The following is a 19,890-nucleotide window of genomic DNA, read 5'->3' as shown; positions in this document are numbered from 1 at the left end:
TATGCGTGCTTTTATTATTTTCTTGTATTCAAAGCTTAATTCCTTTTCAAACCATAAAACTATATTTAGAATGGTACCAACTATATTTAATATTGCACAAACATACTCTAAATCTATGATAAATACGCAATAAATTTATAATATATATTGCAATGTTAAAAATACGATTGTAAATATAAATATGCATTTTTTTAATTGTTATAATGTTCGGGATTTTTAGCGTCCCGTATATAATAATCTTTTCTGCTCATAATCACTAATTAATTTTAAACATTTTTTATCAGACCATTCCATTTTGTCTACCAGTAGTCGTGTAGACTGCACATACGTGGATAGAATCAAATACAGCGACTGGGCAATTACTCACGTTTTCTTTCATCGTTCATTTTTTGTTTTTTGTCATTATTTGTCTAGCTCGAAGCTTAACTACCAGTTTACCACCCGACAAAGCGTATAATCTGATAATAAAAAGCATCTTTTGATGTTTCGTCAGAATACCGACTTTTGGTGGGACACTGCGAGCCAAACCGCGTATCATCAAAATCCTTGCAGATTCGTGGGGTGAGTACGCGATGGTTCGCACTGATGTTCGATTCGAGGTTCGCGAGCCTCGCGCGAGTCCGTCGGCTCGACAATGTGGACGCATGATCGGCTCGCAACGAAGTTCGGCTCGCGGTTCGGCTCGATAATGTGGACGCATGATCGGTTCGCGGCGAAGTTCGGCTCGCGGTTTTGCTCGATAATGTGGACCCTCCTTAATAAATTGCGATAAATCGTTCCTTTGTGAAAATGATTATTTAGGCGTCAATTTATTTCTCCAACGTCGCTCACCTGAGGCAATCACGATCGTGTTTACATTACGATCCATATCATCCCTATCCACTATCTGTCTCGCTCCCGACGGCGACGACGTGGGAGCCGTCGTCTTAAAGTCGCCAGCATCTCCCGGATTATCGATACGCGCGAATTCGCAATACGCGCGCGCGGCCGTCGGCCGTCGGACGTCGGCGCGATCGTTCGGTGCGTGCGTGCGCTCCGGAAGCCGCCACCGCCAGCCGCCTTCGTCAGCTTCGCCTTCGGCCTTCGGCCTTCCTCGTTGTTCGGTCGGCCAGTCAGCCATCCGCATTCCGCACGGCACGGCCGTCAGCGCCAGCGCCAGCGCCAGCGCCAGGGAGAGTGGAGAGTGGCGACCTTACGCGACGATGTCGCTCGTGTAGATGTGGACTATTGTGGACGTCGATTTAAAGATGGCCGCGCGGTGGCCGCCCGATCATTGTGTCGCGTCGATCTGAGGCGCGTGACGCGTCCTGCGGGAGTGTTCGGGGATCGCGGAGCCTCAGCCCGACGAGGCCGGACCGCCGGAGTCGCCGGACGTCGTCGTCGACGCGGGCATCCTCGGATACGGGTTTCGATAAAGCGAACGCGAGAACGGGAACGGCGCGGCGGCTCGCGGCCGCCGGACGATGATCTAACGTCTCGCGTGTGTGTGCGACGCGTGCGGTACCATGAATTGTCATCAGATACTGAGCGGTGCCTGTAATGCGGGCGATCGCTGCTACGCGGTCGGCTCCGTCGAGGGAATATCCTTCACCGTAAGTGCCGTAATAAGACTTCTCCGGTGACGGTCGGCGCGTCCTTGGCGATCGGCCAGCCTCGCGGCCGGAATTTCGTATGTGATTTGATTGTGATCGCAAAAGTCAATACGCACTCTCTCGCATTATGGAAGTCAGCTGATCGAATGACGCTTTGATTAGGCGTGCGAACGTGGGCCGTTCACGTCCCACGAGTTCTTCACGGGTTTTTTGCGCGAACGACGGAAAACGTATACTACTTTTTGTCATCCTACATGTCGTATCTGATATATTTTCTTATGCGTTGTGGATTAAAATATTGATCTTTCGTGCTAGTGTTTCGCAATTAACTGTCGAGTTGTTAAAAAACTTGACTTTTTTATGGAAAATAGTATATAAAGTGATAATAGGTCATATTATAGATAGATGGAAAGATAGAATCGAGATTTGATAAGATAAGAGTGTGATAACGAGTAAAACTATTTGAAAACATGGAGTTGAAAAGTACTTGATAGATTAACTATGGTCTATGCGTTCCATTCAGGCGTACGCAGCTGGCTGCAATATTGTGATTTTGGCCAATAATTTCGAACGAGTTCAAATAATTCCTGGAGCTGTGCACAATTACATCAGGATCAGCTGTCTGGACTGTAGTACAGATACGGGAAAAATAGCTGCAGCCTATGAAAACCAAGTCTGCATTTTCGAGCCAACGCCGCTTATACACAGCACCTGTTCACATGTATGTATCAGCGCTTCTCCCCGTTTTTACATTTTTAGATGCGTATTTAAGAACATGTTTAAAAAGATTTTTACTAAATCTTTTCTAAATGTTCTGTTATAGCAATTAGAATACAGATGGGTTCAAACAGGAAGTCTGCAAACAGAATCGAATATTACTTCTTTATCATGGAATTTAGAAGGGACAAGATTGTTAACAGGCGGCGAACTGTTACAATTATGGCATCAAAATATCATGCCATTTCAAGAAGAGCACTGTAAGTTTATATATAATCTCTCATAGTTTTTTTTATTCTAATAAAGTGATATTTTAAAATGAATTGATAATATAAGTGAATCTTGTATAACAATGGAAAATTATTTTTAAATTGTACTAAAATATACCGATATTTTATGATGAGATATTCCAATTGCGTGACATAAGATAAATGTTTTTTCTCTCTTATGAGTATTTAATACTTGATTAAAATTTCAAAGTCTTAGAATTATCGTATTTCTCATTACTTGATACAGCAATATTACCTACTGCTACAAAGCCGAAAACATTACAAACGGAAGAAGTCAGCACGGCCGGAAATAATCATAATGTTACAGCAAATACTTCTCAGGATCGTGAGTTCATTCTTTTCGAGAATGGACGTTTATAATGTTGATGTCACTTGCATGTTAAAGTTAACATATCACAGCTTTATTAACGCACTGCATTTGTAATTGTGGTGAACCATCACCTGCATATCTCATCCAGTCAGAATGAGTTAGAGAGTCGAAACAAATGCAATTGAATGAATTTAACAAAATTATTTTTGTGACTGATGCTATTGCAAATCTTGATTGAAATTTTGATTTTGTTATATATACATATAAAATTGCAAACAGATAAAAATTGATAATTGTGATATGATTTAAAAACGCTTTAAAAACGCTCCTTATGCTTGTCACATTGAACATCTAGATATTGCACGATATGAGCACGCATTATTATTATAAAGTTATTACAAATAATTATAATTTTATACAAATGATTAAGATATCATTTTTTATATTATGAAGATGCTATTAAATATGGAGCTTTTTTTATTTGAGTTCCAGATATGTACATTTTATTGTGTCCAGAAACAATTTTACTACATTGTTAAAACAAATTTATTTTTTAACAGCTGGTACGGTGACGTTCTCAATTGGAGGGGAAGCTGAGAGTCCTGGGCCTGGGGATACATCTATTCCAAATGATCCAGGCGGTTGGAATTGTGTATGGAAGTGTCGTACGGCTACACCAGTTCATCTTATGAGTTTTAGTCCCGACGGCACTCTGTTTGCAACAACAGGAATGAATGATAGATTGGTCAAAATATGGTTCGAAAACAAACAATGTACGTAATTTTACTAAATTATTTAACTGATGGTCTTTCTACAAACAGTTTCTACAAACTATGGATTTATTTTTCGTTTCTAGTATTTCCAGCAAGAAGCATAGATCATACAAGTTTTGCACAGTCCGTGGGTAGTGACAACTTTAGTTTTGTTTATGTCGCACATCCGCGCGCTGTAACGCATCTATCTTGGCGCAAGACAAGTAAATATATGCCAAAGTAAGTAAACCGATAGCGGAATCAAATAATAACTATTTGATTTTAATAATATTTGCTTTTAATAATCGTCTTTTCTTTTGTCACAAATTAGAGGCTCTGTATCCAATATGTTGGTCACATCGTGTCGTGATAATATTTGTCGAGTGTGGGCAGAAACGATACCACCTGAAATCGAAGGCTTAGCTAATATGAGTCAGTTTGAAGGCTCCGATAGGCATGGTCATCATGGCAAACATCGTCATCATAATATGCACAAACATCGATTTATGCAACGACTGAAACATATGAAGTACGAAGAACATAATATTTTTTATTCATTATTTTAAAGCATAAAGAAAGCTTTATTTTTACGATGCTTTTAAAATTTTTAAATAAGGTGATGATACATAAAGCTTTCTGTTTATAGAACATGTTTTCATATTCGGCGACATGCTAAGCAGCAACATCAAGCTGGCCATACAGCACCAACTTTACCAACGCTTCCATCTACATATTCTGTACACGATTTTCATAATAGTTATCAAACTTCTGGTCATTACCCAGGAATGCATTTCCACTTGGCAGCCAGTATCAACGCAGAAACTGGTATAGTATTAATGTTTATTATGCAATAGATAAAGTAGGATAAAAATTATTTTATTTTATTTTATTTTTTTTACTTTAGTATTATATTCTTCTAAAATTATTGAAATATTGGTAATCGTCAGTGGATAGTATACGTTCATGTTATAGATATACCACTAGTACCAAGCCTAATTACTGGAGATCCCGAAAGAGAACCGAATTTTATTCTACACTGGCTAAATAACAAAGAAATGCACTTTACCATGCAAGCCGAAAACATACTGCAAGAGTTAACTCGTAAAGTAGTGGAGAAAGAGGAAGGTTTACAACATCAACAAGAAGCTGAACATGTGGAACATGATTCTGAGGATGAATGTACACCAAGTATGCATTTAATTTACTCTATTGCGTATTTTATTGAAGATTATTGAAACAAAAGATGTAATTACTCTAATACTAAATGTTACTTTTAGAAAAAGGAGTTCGGCTGCAAACAGCTCAGAAGCCAGTAGTCGGTGGCCGGTCAATGAGTCAAGAAGAGCACAGTAGTGACGAACATCATACTGCACATACTACCTCATCTCACCACAGTTTAGCACACAGTGTGCACTCTCATCCCAGTCTTAGGTAAATTTTCAAAATTTCTCTTTTGTTAATTATATCAATACATTGTATAAAATACTATTTTATTAAAAACAAAAATAAAACATGTTACAGCAATACAACCTCCATCAATTCTATAGCGACGGATGCAACATCTACGATGAACCACGCGCCAGATTCGTTGGACACAAAGATAGAAACGTTGCTACGTGACTGGCACCACAATCCAGATTTGCTGTTTTCGATACATCCGATAGACGGAAGTTTTTTGATTTGGCATATTGAATGGTTGGACGAATATCATCCTGGGTCTTTTCGACAGGCACAAATTTCATTTTCCACTCGTATTCCGAACGCATTTCCGCTCGGCGACGCGTCGACAATGAGTCACAATGTATCAATGTATTCTCATAATACTGGTGGACCCTTATTGAATATTCGTGAAGTTGCAAAATCCTCGACTAAAACAAGCGATCCTAGTGAAGTCGCGACTCCCTTACCTAGTCTCATAGAACAAGATGAAGAGCAATCTACCTTGACCTCAAAAGCAGGTCAAGAACTACTGAAAAATTTGGAAAATACGAATGATCAAAATCAAACAAAAACGGAAACTAACACGTTGGAAAATAATAAAAATGGGCAAGACGCGGATCTGTTGGCCCACCCTAGTCCGATTGTTTCTATGGTGTCAAAGCACTCGAATGGTACTTTGAATTTATGGCAATTAACGTTTGCAGACAAAACGAAATTTTCACAGGTGTTGAGCATAGGGCATGCATGTAGAGCTTCCGGACATCGCTTCCGTGTAAACGACATTACTTGCCATCCTGTCTTACCTCTACTTGTAACAACCTCTCATCATAATATACCTGAGTTTTCTGGTACTCAGTCAACGGAATCCAACGAAAACCTCGGCATTAAACACGATTCCTGTAAAGATAAGGATATCATGTCACCTACTGGATTTTGCAGCGAATTGATATTATGGCGCGTAGATGCCGTGGGGCCTCTGTCCAAGAGCGGTGGAGTTTCTGAATTGGCGCGTATCAATTCGCCCGAGATATCGGCGTTTAGTAATGTAGCCTGGATCCCGACATTATTGCCAAGCACAACACTGGGCAATTTATCCAATTCTCCCAGTGCCTGCTTCGTAGCTAGCGACGGAGAATGTTTGCGGGTTTATCAAGCTGTCATTGACGCTAGAACGTTACTAGCCGAAGTGTCGATCAGCGAGAGAAGAAGCAGGATGATGGATTCCATGGCCAGTCTCTCGACGGATATGTCATCGGATGATGGTGTCAGGCACTCCATTCACGACAGGATAAAAATAGTATCTCAACAATCGACCGCGAGACCAGGATGCGTTATACAGCTCGACGCTATCTCTGACGCTACTCACGATTGGCAGAACACGCAGTTCCTCCATGTCTTTCAAGAGCAATTAATCACGGGCGAGAGAAGCGACGAGAAGCAGCCTGGTATTGACACATCGGCCAATGATCTGGGACTCATGGAGTCCACGTTGGACGCTATGGTAGATCTGCAACAATCGACAATCTTCGAAGAGCCATTCTACATAGTGGTTCTTGAGCGTACGCAGCAGGGCACCACTGTGCATATGTGGCGATTGGTAATAGCATCGCAACCAGAAACTACCGGTTTGTCAGGCTCGATGATGTATGTGCCAGATTCTCATTTGGTTCAGGATGAAGACGATGAGGGAACGCCTGGTAGATTGAGCCACGCGGAAGGTAGACGCTCACGCAGACCCAGTCAAACCGGTGGCCGGAGTCGTCGCGAGAGTCAAGGTGATCTGGACTCGACGTTCTTGCCTCGTCGCCATCAAAACAGCCACGTCCTCATTACCACCACGAAAGTCTGCACGCAGGAATTGCCGTTGCCCGACGGTGTGGAGGTGATTCACGCCGCTCCCGCCGCGGGACATTTAAGTAGCTCCTCAATATATCCCGCCTGCTTTGCGCCATATATCATTGTGACGGCGTGCAGCGACAGCACTGTACGATTTTGGAAATGCAAAGTGACGAAGAGGCCGGACGAAAAGCTGGATTACGAATGGTGCGAGTGGGAGATGACCAGGAAAGACCAGGAATCCACTATTGATATCACCGGTCAGCCGTTGAACATAAGCGCGGCTTACAGCGGACGCATCGCTTGCGCCTATAAGTACGGAAAATCGTTTACGCGTCCGACGAAGAGCGATCCGGATTCGCGCTACGTGAATCTTTGTGTCGCTATATATGAATGCGAAAGCACAGGTGGCAGCGAATGGATCTTGGAAGACACGATTCATCTGAAGAATATTCATCTACCACGAATAGCGGTGGATCAGCACTTAGACCTTAGCTATTTGTACGACAGTAGATTCTTGCAGAAGAAGCAACGGCTTACTCAGGTGTTGCAGACCCTCAGTCACGAAGATATAAGATCCTCGAGAAACGGAGAGAATGGCGATTCCACGAAAGCTGGCCTGCTGGCGGTCCCGTCGTTCAGTACCCTGCAGTCTTTGCGGAAATCGATCATAGAGAATGGTAACACATGCCCGCTCACGCAGAAGCATCTGGTGCAACTCGACTGGGTATCTAAAGAGGACGGCTCGCATATTCTGACTGTGGGCGTCGGTTCCAAGATTATGCTGTTCACTCCAGTGTGTTCGGATCTGGCGCAAGCTAACATGAAAGCAATGAAGGAATCCCAGAGTAATAACAGGCCGATATTGAGAAAGACTTCGTCACTGGCTCAGCCGCAATTCGTTGACGAGATCCGATGGATGAAATTGCGCAAAATCGAGCTGACGACGGCAGATGGTCTACCGCCACTACCCATGCAAATATCCTGGGTGCGAGACGGCATTCTGGTTGTCGGCATGGATTCCGAGATGCATGTGTACTCACAGTGGAAACCAAATCCGAAGAACGATTGCTTCCATTCGAATCTGCAGCATCAGGAGTCCGACGAGTTCCAAGCGAGTCGAAACTTGCGCGATGAGGATCTACGCACATTGGCGCACGAGACGTCCCAGAGACGACTGGCAAACGTATCTTCCATGCCACATTTGTCGCGCGTTAGTAGTATCAATTTGACAATGCTGGATGCCAAGAAGAAGCGCGGTATACAGAACGAGAACTTGAGTTTCGACTACATGCCGGATTACGGATTGTTCGAAGCGTCGAGGATAGCCTGTCCGGTTTTACCGCAGTATCATCCTAAGCAGCTGATGGAACTATTAAATTCGGGTAAGATCAGATGGGTGAAGGCTATACTGGCGCATCTCGTCCGATGTATAGGTAGTTCCTGCAACTTGCGGGCCGACGACGAGAGTCTGGTGAAGCAGCGCGGTTGGTCCCGATCGAGAACGATGTCGGTGAGTTACATGGGTACAACATCGCCGCTGGAACCGAGAGGTTCGACTACGCAGATACCGGAGGAATTGACGCTGGATTACGCGGAGATTACATCCATCTCTCCACTCCCGTTATGGACTTTGTTGATGGCCGACAAAGAAACGAATTTACCGCATCAGCAGAACGAGGACAAGCACGATTACAACAAGCTATTCGACAGCAACTTGGATGAAGGAGAATCGTTGGACGATATGTTGGACGAAGATTATGAACGTTCGCGGCAAAAGGATAGACGATCCTCAGTGCCGGAGAGACAAGGAATATCTCACTTCGGTCCCAGACAAGGCAGACTGTTGTCGCGTCTCTTGACTCACACTCATCTCCCGGGACTCTCCAGTCTCGACCAAATGCATCTACTCGCCTTAGCGGATACCGTGTCTACGTGTAATGTCGATTTCGCTGAAAGATTCGCAATCGACGCGGCGAAGAACGCAATCGCCAAGGAGAATCTAACAGGCATTCCGGACGGCGAAACTGTATCTACCGATTCGCTGGACGACTGCGGCCTCAGATTCCTCTTAGCAATGAAACATTACAATTATCTGATACGCTGCTTACCGTTGGCACAAAGAGCGCAATTCCAGAAGCAGGGTGTCGCGTCAAATAACCTCGTGTGGGCGTTTCATTCCGAATCCGAGGAAGAATTGTTGGGATTAATTCCGTCTTATGCCAAAGGTCAACCAAAGTGGTCTGTGCTGAAGGAACTTGGCGTAGGTTGGTGGATTAGGAGCAATACGGTGCTGAAGAAATGCATAGATAAAATAGCGAAGGCTGCGTTCCAGGATAAGCAAGATCCTTTAGACGCGGCTATCTATTACTTAGCTATGAAAAAGAAAAATCTAGTGTGGGGTTTATTTAGGAATAAGCGAGACGAACGAATGACTACCTTCTTCTCAAATAATTTCGCCGAGAATCGATGGAGAAAAGCGGCTCTGAAGAATGCTTTCGCTCTGCTTGGAAAGCAACGATTCGACCATGCGGCCGCGTTCTTTTTACTTGCTGGAGCTTTGAAGGATGCCATCGATGTATGCTTGAATAAACTGAACGATATCCAACTCGCGATGGTGATAGTTAGACTCTACGAGAATGATACGTCATCTCCTAATATGAGAAGATTATTGTACGAAGAAATCCTAGGTTGCGATAAAGATGGACAAAATCAAGATATGAGCAGAGCGCATCCTGATCCATTCTTGCGTAGCATGGCTCTGTGGATCTTGAAGGATCATTCTGGCTCTCTCAATACTTTGCTTTTGACCAACGTCGGTCATATGCATCCGCAGTATGACGATGAATCTGATAAGCCAGAAGGAACAACAGGTAAATAATATTGATGTACTTTGTGTATTACGTACATAAATTAACTCCTAGAATAAACGTTTTATCCTTTAACTTTTATTTTAGCAAACCCAAACGTTTTCAATTTCTACGTTTATCTTCGTACACATCCGTTATTAATCAGACAGTATATCGCGTCCACCGCGCAAGATAAGAAGAAAGGACACTCCGTAGTAATTTCGGGATTCAGTTATGGCACAGAGACAAAGAGACCAGATCAACCAGATAAACAGTTATTGTTAGAGGATAGTATTACACCATTGGAAAGACAACTATATTTCACAACGGCACACGCACACTTTAAAGCTGGTTGTCCAGCTCTCGCTCTTGAAGTTTTATCTAAATTACCTAATAAAGTTATGGAAACAAATGGCGAAGATTCACCAAGTAAGTAATGCATATATTTATACATTAATTGACAATCTCTGTAAATTCTAAATTGGAAATATTACGATCTATCTATCTTATATATAATATCTTTCTATTCTATAATAGGCTTATTGAACAGTCCAAGTAAGGCCAGAGCTCAAGATGCTCAAATAGATACCGGTATTATTAATTGGGGAAATGAGTCGAATGCAGTAAACAATAAAGGTACGTAGAGCTATCATTATTTTAAGTAAAATGTATTAAGAATATATGAAGTTAACCAAGTATCGCTTTTAGATGCCGATGTAGATTGGGGTACGCCATCATTTGATTGGTCTCAAAGTAGCAACCGCGTGAAAGGAGATAAATTAGAATTAAACTGGGATGATGATGAGACGGGTGAAGCTGAGGACGCTGATAGTCCTCCCATGAGTATGAAACTTGACAAGAAAGAACAGGATAACGCGCATAAATCAGAAACTGATAACAGTAAGACTCCTTTTTTTCTTGTGAACTAATTCTTACACAATTTTATTATTAATGAAAATATTTTAGAAGACGTAGCAAAATCAGCTGGACAATTGGATATTATGGCGCAACAATTGAAATTTGTGGCATGCTTGAAAATCTTAATGGAAGAACTGTCCACGTTAGCGACAGGTTTTGAAGTAGACGGAGGTCAGCTACGATATCAACTATATGTATGGTTGGAACGAGAAGTAGACGCATTAAGACAACTTTGTAGCTACAGTACAAATGCAGACGGAGACATGAACAACGCAGCAGAATGTAAATCTTTTTTTATTTTACATAAACATATGAATAACATAGTAATAATTTCTTAAAAATTATGGATTAATAAAAATCGATAGTGATGCTAATAGAAGAATAATTTTTAGATGAAGGCGTTATGGTCGATGACGTGCCACCATATAAACCTGGCGAGCAGCCAACGTTACATCAAATACTGGTAGCGGAGAAGTTAGATTTTGAGGCTAAAGTACAGAGAGCTGCAAAGAGGAAGAAATGGTTGAAAGGTTGATTAATTTTATCTCGATGTTATATAATTAAACATTCTAATTTCATAAATTATTGTATTTAACAAACTTTTCGCAAATTCAATATTTTAACTTTTAAAAGACAGTCTATAAAAACAGAATCGATTAGCATCGTGTTATTTTCAGCTAACGAGACATTGTTGAGGACATTGTTATCGTATTGTTCATTGCACGGTGCATCGGGTGGCGGTTTAGCGTCAGTAAGAATGGAATTGGTACTCTTGCTACAGGAATTGCAACAAGAAAAGACTCAACAACAATTGCTCAGTCCTCTTCCTTTCCCCACTACACTACCTCTGTTAAGCGCCAGCGTCGCTTGCAACAAGACTGTCGTTGCTGATCCAGTTCGACATCTGCAGGTTCGTGAAAATCTTCTTTTATTCTTTTAATATAAAAAATTTCTTATTCTCCTTTATTCCTTTTGTATCGATATACAATATCGTATCATTGTTTTTTGTAGTCTCTCGCACATGATATGCTGCAGACCTTAGTAGAGCTACGCAATCCACCGATGCCTAACAGAAATACGCATTATTGCGAAGTATTCATCATGAGAGATTTAGCGGTAGCACTTAGCGCCTGTATTTATCAATCACTTTGCGATTCGGACACGTTCGTTATGAAACATCATCAGCCAGATAGGTAAGTTATATGTTTATATTGTAATTGAATCAATTAAATGTTATACAGGATGTCCCTGATTATACATATATATTGATTATCTTTCAGTTTCCCGGTAGTCGCTGAGGTAGAAACGACGGGTGGTCATTTAGTAGCCTCAAACAGATATCATCGACGATATTCGACGGATGATGGTGTATGCATAACTACCTCACCTGCTAAATGGCCAGGCGTAACAAATTTGCGTGCGTTGTTAGCTCGGGAGAAAGACGAGGACACTCCGAAGCTAAATATTCTGCTCTGCGAAGCTTTCGTGGCGACATATATGAGTCTCTTTATTTACGCCATGTCGAGTTGCGACAGTCACATTTTATACAGATTAGTGGGACAACACTTCGATAACAATACATGGTCATCTCTTTTTGGCGGGGGAGTTAAGAAGCTACTGCGCGTAGCAAGCACGACTAATAATCAGGTACAATTAGTTTTGGTCGGTTCTCCGTTTTATATTTCGCGAACGTTGCTTTTTTATCTTTGTGTTTTTTTTTTGTCAGGGCGGTACCACGATTAGCGTCGAGCGGACCGATAGTATGACCAGTGACATTCAAAGTACCGCCAGTGGTATGTGGAACACTATGACGTCGTTGACTAAACAACGTGTCAAGTTGAATATGAAACTATTAGGACAATTTACGGGTCAACAGCCAAATATGAAAGAAGATAAGCCTACATATAGAGAACAGTTTGTTTCGCCGCAAATGAGCATGATCTCCTATTTTCTCATGAAGGTATGGATGAAATAAATATCGAAAGAATTTGTATGTCTACATTATTTTTACCATTATTTTACTGTTATTATTAATTATATGATGCTTTTTCAGCCACGAATAGAGACTGAATATGCAGATGAAATTGATTATGATTCTTCCGATTCTGCGGTATCTGACTTAGATTCTACAGACGATGAGGAAGATGTATTTGACACGGGTTCGAAACCAAAGAGTAAACCAAAGGATAATACAGAGCATACTAATTCCAATTCGTATAGTTGGAGCGTAATGAGATTAGCAATAGTTAAAATACTGCAAAAACAATTACAAGATTTTATGACTGTTGCCGGTATAGAAATGCAAGGTATGAAATATTTTGTAAATAATATCTTAAGTGTATATATATAATATACGATCACAATGATATTAACAAGATAATGCATTTGTTATTCTAGAATTACCTGTAAGTAGCCCGCTAATCCACGGTACTTTGGGCATTGTTGCTCTATGGCAAGAGTCTTTGCGCGAAGAATTGGAATTTAAAGGTCCACCCCCAGCGAATTACATACCGGGCTGTGCGCCGGATCCTTCTCCCACGCCTGGAAAACCTGCTATTCATAAATATCGATCGTTATTAGAGAAAGGAAATACACCCTTTAAGTGAGCACATTTTGTTCAGTTAAAAATTAAAAGTCGAAGGAATGAGGGAAATAGAAAAAAAATATTCTCATGATTTCAGTACACGATTGGCATCCGCAGCGCCTACCAATCGTCTGTGGTGTTATTTAGTTAGACAGGAAATGGTTCAGGATATTTTTATTCGCGCAGTATTTGGTAAACGAAGATCCATGTCAACGATACTTGAAAGCAGTCAGTCAGTCGTTGACGGCGTACATCGTGGAACTGGAGAAGATAAGGGTAGTGATAGTGGCACTACAAGCTTACCAGAACCAGTCAGAATCATCCATAAGGAACAAGATAGCATCAGTGCCTTCTGTCTTAATCAGGTACCTGATTTAACTCTTACTTTTCCAGTCATGATAATTACTTTCTAAGGAAACTTGCAAGCAGATTTTTAGATTGCCTTGAGAAGTTTTATTTAGATGTTATTAACATGTGGTAATATTGTGTGATTGATGGTCGTGTTTAGGTAAACCCAGGTTTAATGGCCCTTGCTACACCTCGGGAAGTACAAGAGATGAACATTTCCCTGCTCCTAGAACTTCCGTCGTGGTTGGAAGATGAATGCGAATTTGATATTATCAACTTGAATAAACAACCTGATCCAGAGCCTGTACCGCCAACCAGTTTCTTAGTTATACAGGTGTGGCTTAACACAATATCTTTATATTCGCACAATAATAAACTGCATATTTTACACACCTATCATTTGCAGACAGCAGCAGATCGTCCTTTGTTGGCGCAGAGTCCTCAGCAAAACAGTCCCCAAACCCACTCAGGTATAGCCAGTCAGAGTGGACGTGGCGCGAGCGTGGTGAGTTTTCTGATTATATCGCAATTTATATAGCAAATAACGTCAAAAGTCGCATTATTATATCATAAATTAAGAGATTTTTTCGTAGAAATTAATGAAATGTCTCTCGATAGAACTTATAATATAATCTTAAATATGATAAGACAAGTTAGAGAAAAAAGATATTTTATATATGCTTTAATATAACATTTTATACATATTTTATAAATATAATTCAAATCTTGTAAATATAACTAAAATTATAATTTATGTAAAGAATTTAATTTTTTAAATTTCTTATCTATATATTTGTGCTACACTTACCGTTTGATATATCACCCTTGAATGCTGAATTTATTTTAATAAGAATAAAATATGAATTTCACTTATCCTCTTTGTTATATTGCATTCATTTATTTGTTATTATATCTCAGAGAGAGAGAGAGAGAGTAGAGAGAATTTATTTTTGTTTTGAGTGTAACTGTAAATCTCACTATGTATTGTTTAATATGCATATATGTGCGTGGGGTGTAAAAAATGTGCAGTTAATCATTACTATGCAAGAGATTGTATATTTAATTAAGTTAATTAACTCATATATATATATATATATATATGCTTGACTTATTATAACTGAGGAAATGTTTGCAATATTTCCAAGATTAATATATGAGTTCTAAGTCGCTTACAAGTATTTGTAATAAGAATTTCCTGGCAAAATAAGGGGTTCTAAGGAGGGGTTTTATATAATGAGCTTTTACCTACAAACATTTATGCTGACTTAACTAGGAAGCGTGTTGTCTAGGATATTCTAAGAAACATTATATGTGTACTAAGTTTCTGCATATACATTGTATATTGTTTGACATCACTCCATCTAAGGCGTGTCTCTCGTAATAATATCTTTGTTTTGTCTTTGATACGAAGGTAATATCATTAGGCAATGCTTTGACGCATTGACAGTCAAAACGCTGCGAGTCTAGAAGCAGTATTTTGCACCAAAGGCAAAAAACTATGATTATGAAGAAACCATTTATTGCATGCCATATATATATATTAAGACCAAAGTGTGCACTGTTTCACATATCAGGATACGGCTGAATTCAAGGCTTGCTCGTTTTACATGATAAATATTGGAAACAAATTTATCATATCTCTACCTGTCTAAAACTAAATGATTATTTCTCTCTCATCTGATCGAGATCGGATCAATCAAATTCTAAAAAGTAAAACAATTTTCTCGTACGTCACTTTTCTTGAATATAAAGGCAAGAGACATTGCGAGACAAGCCTTGCAAGCCATGAATATGGTGTACTCGGTTAGGGTAGCACAAGTGGTGACGGAGACAATGTTGCTTGTTCAATGCTTACCTAACATCTAACTTGGTCTGCGTCACTGAACTGGCGGCTCATTCGCTCGCTCAGATGAAGGGGATGCCTGCTTTTCCTGGCTCCCACGACCTGCGTTTCTGTCAATTTGTTGCCGATAGGAGCAAACACTTGTTAAAGCCGGTGAGATTTACATCTAACAGACCCTAGTCTATCCTAGTGCAAATTTTCATGTTTAACTTTTTTGGGTAACAAGCAGGTATCTGATTTGTAATATGTTACAGCTCGTAAGTTTATAGCTTGAAATTTTATTGTGAAGACTCGAGATTATCTAAAAAATAAAAATAAAAATCACTGAGATCGTTGAACATTTTTTAACTCTTCATGTATATTACAAGTCAGATATATCTTGAATTTTCAAAGGATCTTACAGTTCAACCGTAAGACCTTTTTAGAAATATTTAGCCATCATTTTGTCTAAAAGGTCAACATGCACAGTGCATTGGTTTGTACTTTTCTTTGCTTACATTATCAGCATAACAATTATATGATACGAAGGTTTTATTAAAAGAAAGAATTATTAGCGTATATTCGATTGGCAAATACGGTGTTTCATCTGCTCCTAGATTTTCATAAATGTTATATTCATGGATGAAACTCACTGTTTTTATCACAAGTATTACGTTGAACATATTAAATGAACATGATTGGAATATGGATCTAATGCATGTACTATCCAAACTCTTCGACTGATTGTACATATAATTTTTTCACGAATAATCCAATGTATTTAATTTTAAAAATATCACGCTTTTCATACTTTCTCAATACAAGGCTTATAAGACTTGGATGCGTAGAAGTCCATTATACTTCGTCATACAATATGAATCCACATTCGTGTACATGTTCACATGTTAATTCAACGTTTTCAACGCTAACCTGTAGAGATAAACGTTAGAATAGCTAATTTTGCAAGCTAGTGCCGAAAACTAGTTTCAGCCGAATATTAGTTACAATTATCTTAAGTGGAAACTCGCTGCAACGTTTGAAACGCATGCTACATGTTTATTATGTGCAACTCTATTAAACCTATTTTGCGTTAACATAACACCCAGACTGCGTTATATCTTAATATTGCTGAATGTGTATTTATGAAGTTACATTTAATTCTGCTGGATATTACATATATAAATGTACATATTTTTATCTCCAATCTTTTCATTCGCAAATTCAATCGATTGTATTTTATTCTGACAGATCCTGAAGCATAAAATCGATGGAATCAGGAGAATCTCTTCCCATCCGCTTTTACCATTATGTGAGTATATTTGTTGTTCTGATAAACGCACGAATACAGTAAATTTCTATTCTTCACGACTACGCTGAAATTACGGAAGAGTTTTAACATGTTTGTTATTCTTTTATATGGCGACATCAGACTTAACCGGATCGCAAGATGGTTCTGTATCGTTATGGGAGTGGGGACATCAGACGGCCGTCGCTACTCCAAGAGCACCTGGGACTTTTGCCAAAGTGACCCGCGTGCGATTCTCTCAGCACGGTAACAAGTTCGGCGTGGCTGATTCCGATGGCCAATTGAGTCTATTTCAAGTGGCCTGCCGAGAAGGAACGGCTCGACCATTCTTCGTAAGAATCTTATAATCAGTCTAAAAAACATTGAAAGTATCTCTCGGTACGTCTGAGACGGCTCGCTGTTAACACTATCGATTATGTTGTTTCAGACTTACCAGTGCCACAGTAAAGTGACCTCAGACTTCGTCTTCCTTGGCGCATGCAGTCTTGTAGCTACCGCGGGTCACGGCTCGGAAGGACGAAACGTAGCATTATGGGACACGTTACTTCCGCAAAACAAATCTCTTGTACAAGGTACGAATAATTTGTGCACATCATATATCTAATATGATTTAATTTGTTAACGAATAATCAGAATAATAATCCTTTACTCTTTCCTGTAATTACGGTGTGAATTAACGGTGTGATTGTGTCTCTTCAGGCTTCATGTGTCACGATCAGGGAGCCAGCGCCTTGATTCTGGCACCGCAGCATCAGCTGCTGATCAGCGGCGGCAAGAAAGGCGACATTAATATATTCGACGTACGACAACGGCAACAGAGGCAGAGATTCCAAGCGCATGAGTCGGCTATCAAATGTCTAGCGCTCGATCCGCACGAAGAATTTTTCGTTAGTGGGGCAGGTGATGGTGATATTAAGGTAAAACAAGTCGTTACCTCTTCAAACCGCGACTTCTCAATGTGAATTGCCGTGAACTCTTTCCAAACGGTAATGAACAAACATCTTGTCCACAGATATGGGGTTTGACCGTCCACTCTCTTCTCTACTCGTTTCCTAGTGAACATCCACGGTCTAGTTTCTTCAAAAACATAGGACAGGTACTGTAGCGTTGTGATTATCGATTACGTTTAAATGCGAAACGGAGATATAACGTAATCATTTGTTTTGCCAGGGCGTTACCCAGTTACATGTGGATTCTGCGGGTCGATTGTTTTCGTGTGGAGCAGATGGTTCGATGAAAGTCCGTCAACTGCCAGAACGCGATTGTGTAATACAAACGCTTTATTAGAATTAAAAAGAGGGGAAAAAAGTTGATGAAAAAGAAGCGAATACCGTGTAAGTATATTACGCAAAAAGAACCGATATTTATTGATTATATACATATACATAAATATGAAAGGCGAATCGTTAAAGAAATTCACGCAAATAATTGGATTGCTGTTGTACGATATATCCACTACTTTTACATATACGAACCGTGCAGGCGGTGCGATATCTCTTTGCATGGCTAGTGTGTTGTAACAAGCTTATATATCGGGTGTTACATTTATAAATATATATAGATATCGTTTCATCGAGAGCTACTTTATTGCATAATAAAGTAGTGAATTCCGCACGAATATTGTTGTTGTTGTCCAAAACTGAAGCTCTTATAGTCTAAAGTTAGTATAAACTCTAATCTTAGCGTCTCAAAGTGTTTCCCCGATCTAAGAGAAAAAAAAAAGAAAGAAGAAAACCAAAGCAGCGAGCAAATACACAAATAACTGTAGCGCCAAAAAGGCTGCGAAGACAGCACTGTATTTTCCCTAAAGTGGATTTCGTACGAAGCAACATATAATAACACTAATCGATCATTCCTTTCTCACATGAAAGTAATATTATACGATTCGATAAATGATATGTAATAATCTTCATGTACCTTCATATTTTAATATGTAATATGTATTTATAAATATTTATTTATAAAGATCAGTTGATGAATTCTATTGTTTATCGGCGGATAATTTAAAGATGATTTAGCCGACTCTTTCATAGCAATTATTGACCATAGTGAAACAAGATGTTTCTTTGTGTTAAATAAGAAACTGCTGTTTCTGTATATTATTTGTTGAAATAGAGACAGTGTGCGCAATGTAAGTTATTGTTCTGTAATATAGTTCGATAAATTAGTTCGAACAGGTCCTCATGTATTCAAGGTACTCCACTCCGATGCTTTTTCGTCATTACTACTATACGATACGATATATTCGTAAGATATGTAAAACACGCCGAGCAATTTTGGATAATGAGTAAAATACAGAGCTTGAAATCTGTGTTGCCTTCTAAACTCTTTCTATCTCTTTATCTTGAAATATACAATATAGTCCTGAGAGAGATAAGTGCAACGCAGCATAATTGCTGCAACGCGTTTATCTTATCGCATATGTATACATAATTATTTGAAATATATTATAAATGATGAACAAATGATATAGAATAATAGTCTCGAAAATTACTTTTTTTATATCACTTACATTTGTTTTAACAACTTTCAAATATTTCACAGATGTCTAGATAAATGTATTTTCCTCATATCCAGTTTGTTAATATCACGTGAATTGTGATCAAGCACCGTTCGATGTGAACTTGTTTGAAGATGTGTAACGCCATAATTTTTAAATTAGTATTGTTTCCGTCGCTATAAATTTTAGAACTTTTCGCAAGTAATTGTTGCAAATATAGTATGATTCTGTTATATAAACTATGTATACATAAAATTATAAGCTATAACAAAGGATTTATTTTTGTTAAATGCACTTGTTGAATGACACTTTTATCAGTTCATATATACATATACCTATATATATATATATATATATATATATATATATATATATATAATAAAGTTAAATTCGCTGTTTGATTTACACACAATGCACTTATATAGATGTTTGTTAATCTTTTGCACTTTATTTCAAAAATACAAAATCTTCACCATACGAATAATGCAGAAAGAATAAATAATTCATATTAATCGCCTAATAATTTTAAGCATCTTTCCGTCATGAAACATTATGAAAAAAACTTACTATATAAAAACAAAGCCAATATTTATACAATGCATATACATATGTAATTATGTAATATT

The 19,890-nt window shown here is 39.2% G+C and overlaps 1 protein-coding gene across 5 annotated transcripts; it reads left to right on the top strand.

The window, feature by feature from the left end:
- Positions 1-1,116: 1,116 nt before the first annotated feature.
- LOC112461275 (dmX-like protein 2) lies at positions 1,117-19,539 on the top strand. Of its 5 annotated transcripts, none has more exons than XM_025026462.1 (32): positions 1,117-1,592; positions 2,116-2,313; positions 2,416-2,569; positions 2,841-2,924; positions 3,470-3,682; positions 3,766-3,901; positions 3,993-4,190; positions 4,308-4,486; positions 4,634-4,849; positions 4,939-5,092; positions 5,183-9,810; positions 9,895-10,215; positions 10,324-10,422; positions 10,495-10,686; positions 10,753-10,986; positions 11,097-11,234; positions 11,382-11,614; positions 11,716-11,897; positions 11,985-12,351; positions 12,431-12,664; positions 12,758-13,010; positions 13,102-13,306; positions 13,386-13,653; positions 13,797-13,970; positions 14,043-14,141; positions 15,546-15,632; positions 16,707-16,767; positions 16,888-17,096; positions 17,192-17,336; positions 17,464-17,681; positions 17,777-17,860; positions 17,935-19,539. In XM_025026462.1, exons 1-32 carry the CDS (start codon positions 1,506-1,508, stop codon positions 18,049-18,051), a joined length of 10,167 nt encoding a protein of 3,388 aa, XP_024882230.1. In that variant the 5' UTR covers positions 1,117-1,505; the 3' UTR covers positions 18,052-19,539. The 5 variants fall into 5 exon arrangements, with proteins under 5 accessions (XP_024882230.1, XP_024882232.1, XP_024882231.1 ...); XM_025026461.1 differs by having other exon boundaries at positions 1,506-1,592; positions 2,826-2,924; XM_025026464.1 differs by lacking the exon at positions 2,841-2,924.
- The last annotated feature ends 351 nt before the right edge of the window (positions 19,540-19,890 follow it).

This window comes from Temnothorax curvispinosus, unplaced genomic scaffold (assembly GCF_003070985.1).
Source record: "Temnothorax curvispinosus isolate PA1 unplaced genomic scaffold, ASM307098v1 QBEX01011242.1, whole genome shotgun sequence".
Lineage (NCBI taxonomy): Eukaryota > Metazoa > Arthropoda > Insecta > Hymenoptera > Formicidae > Temnothorax > Temnothorax curvispinosus.
Note: the sequence above shows the minus strand (reverse complement) of the source record. Positions and strands in the feature narration are given on the sequence as shown.

Excerpts from the sequence above, each read along its gene's own strand:
- LOC112461275 (XM_025026461.1), top strand. The coding sequence starts at position 1,506 with ATGAATTGTCATCAGATACTGAGCGGTGCCTGTAATGCGGGCGATCGC. Across the intron at positions 10,216-10,323 it reads AAATGGCGAAGATTCACCAA|GCTTATTGAACAGTCCAAGT; the intron begins GTAAGTAATGCA and ends ATTCTATAATAG. Across the intron at positions 11,615-11,715 it reads ATCCAGTTCGACATCTGCAG|TCTCTCGCACATGATATGCT; the intron begins GTTCGTGAAAAT and ends TGTTTTTTGTAG.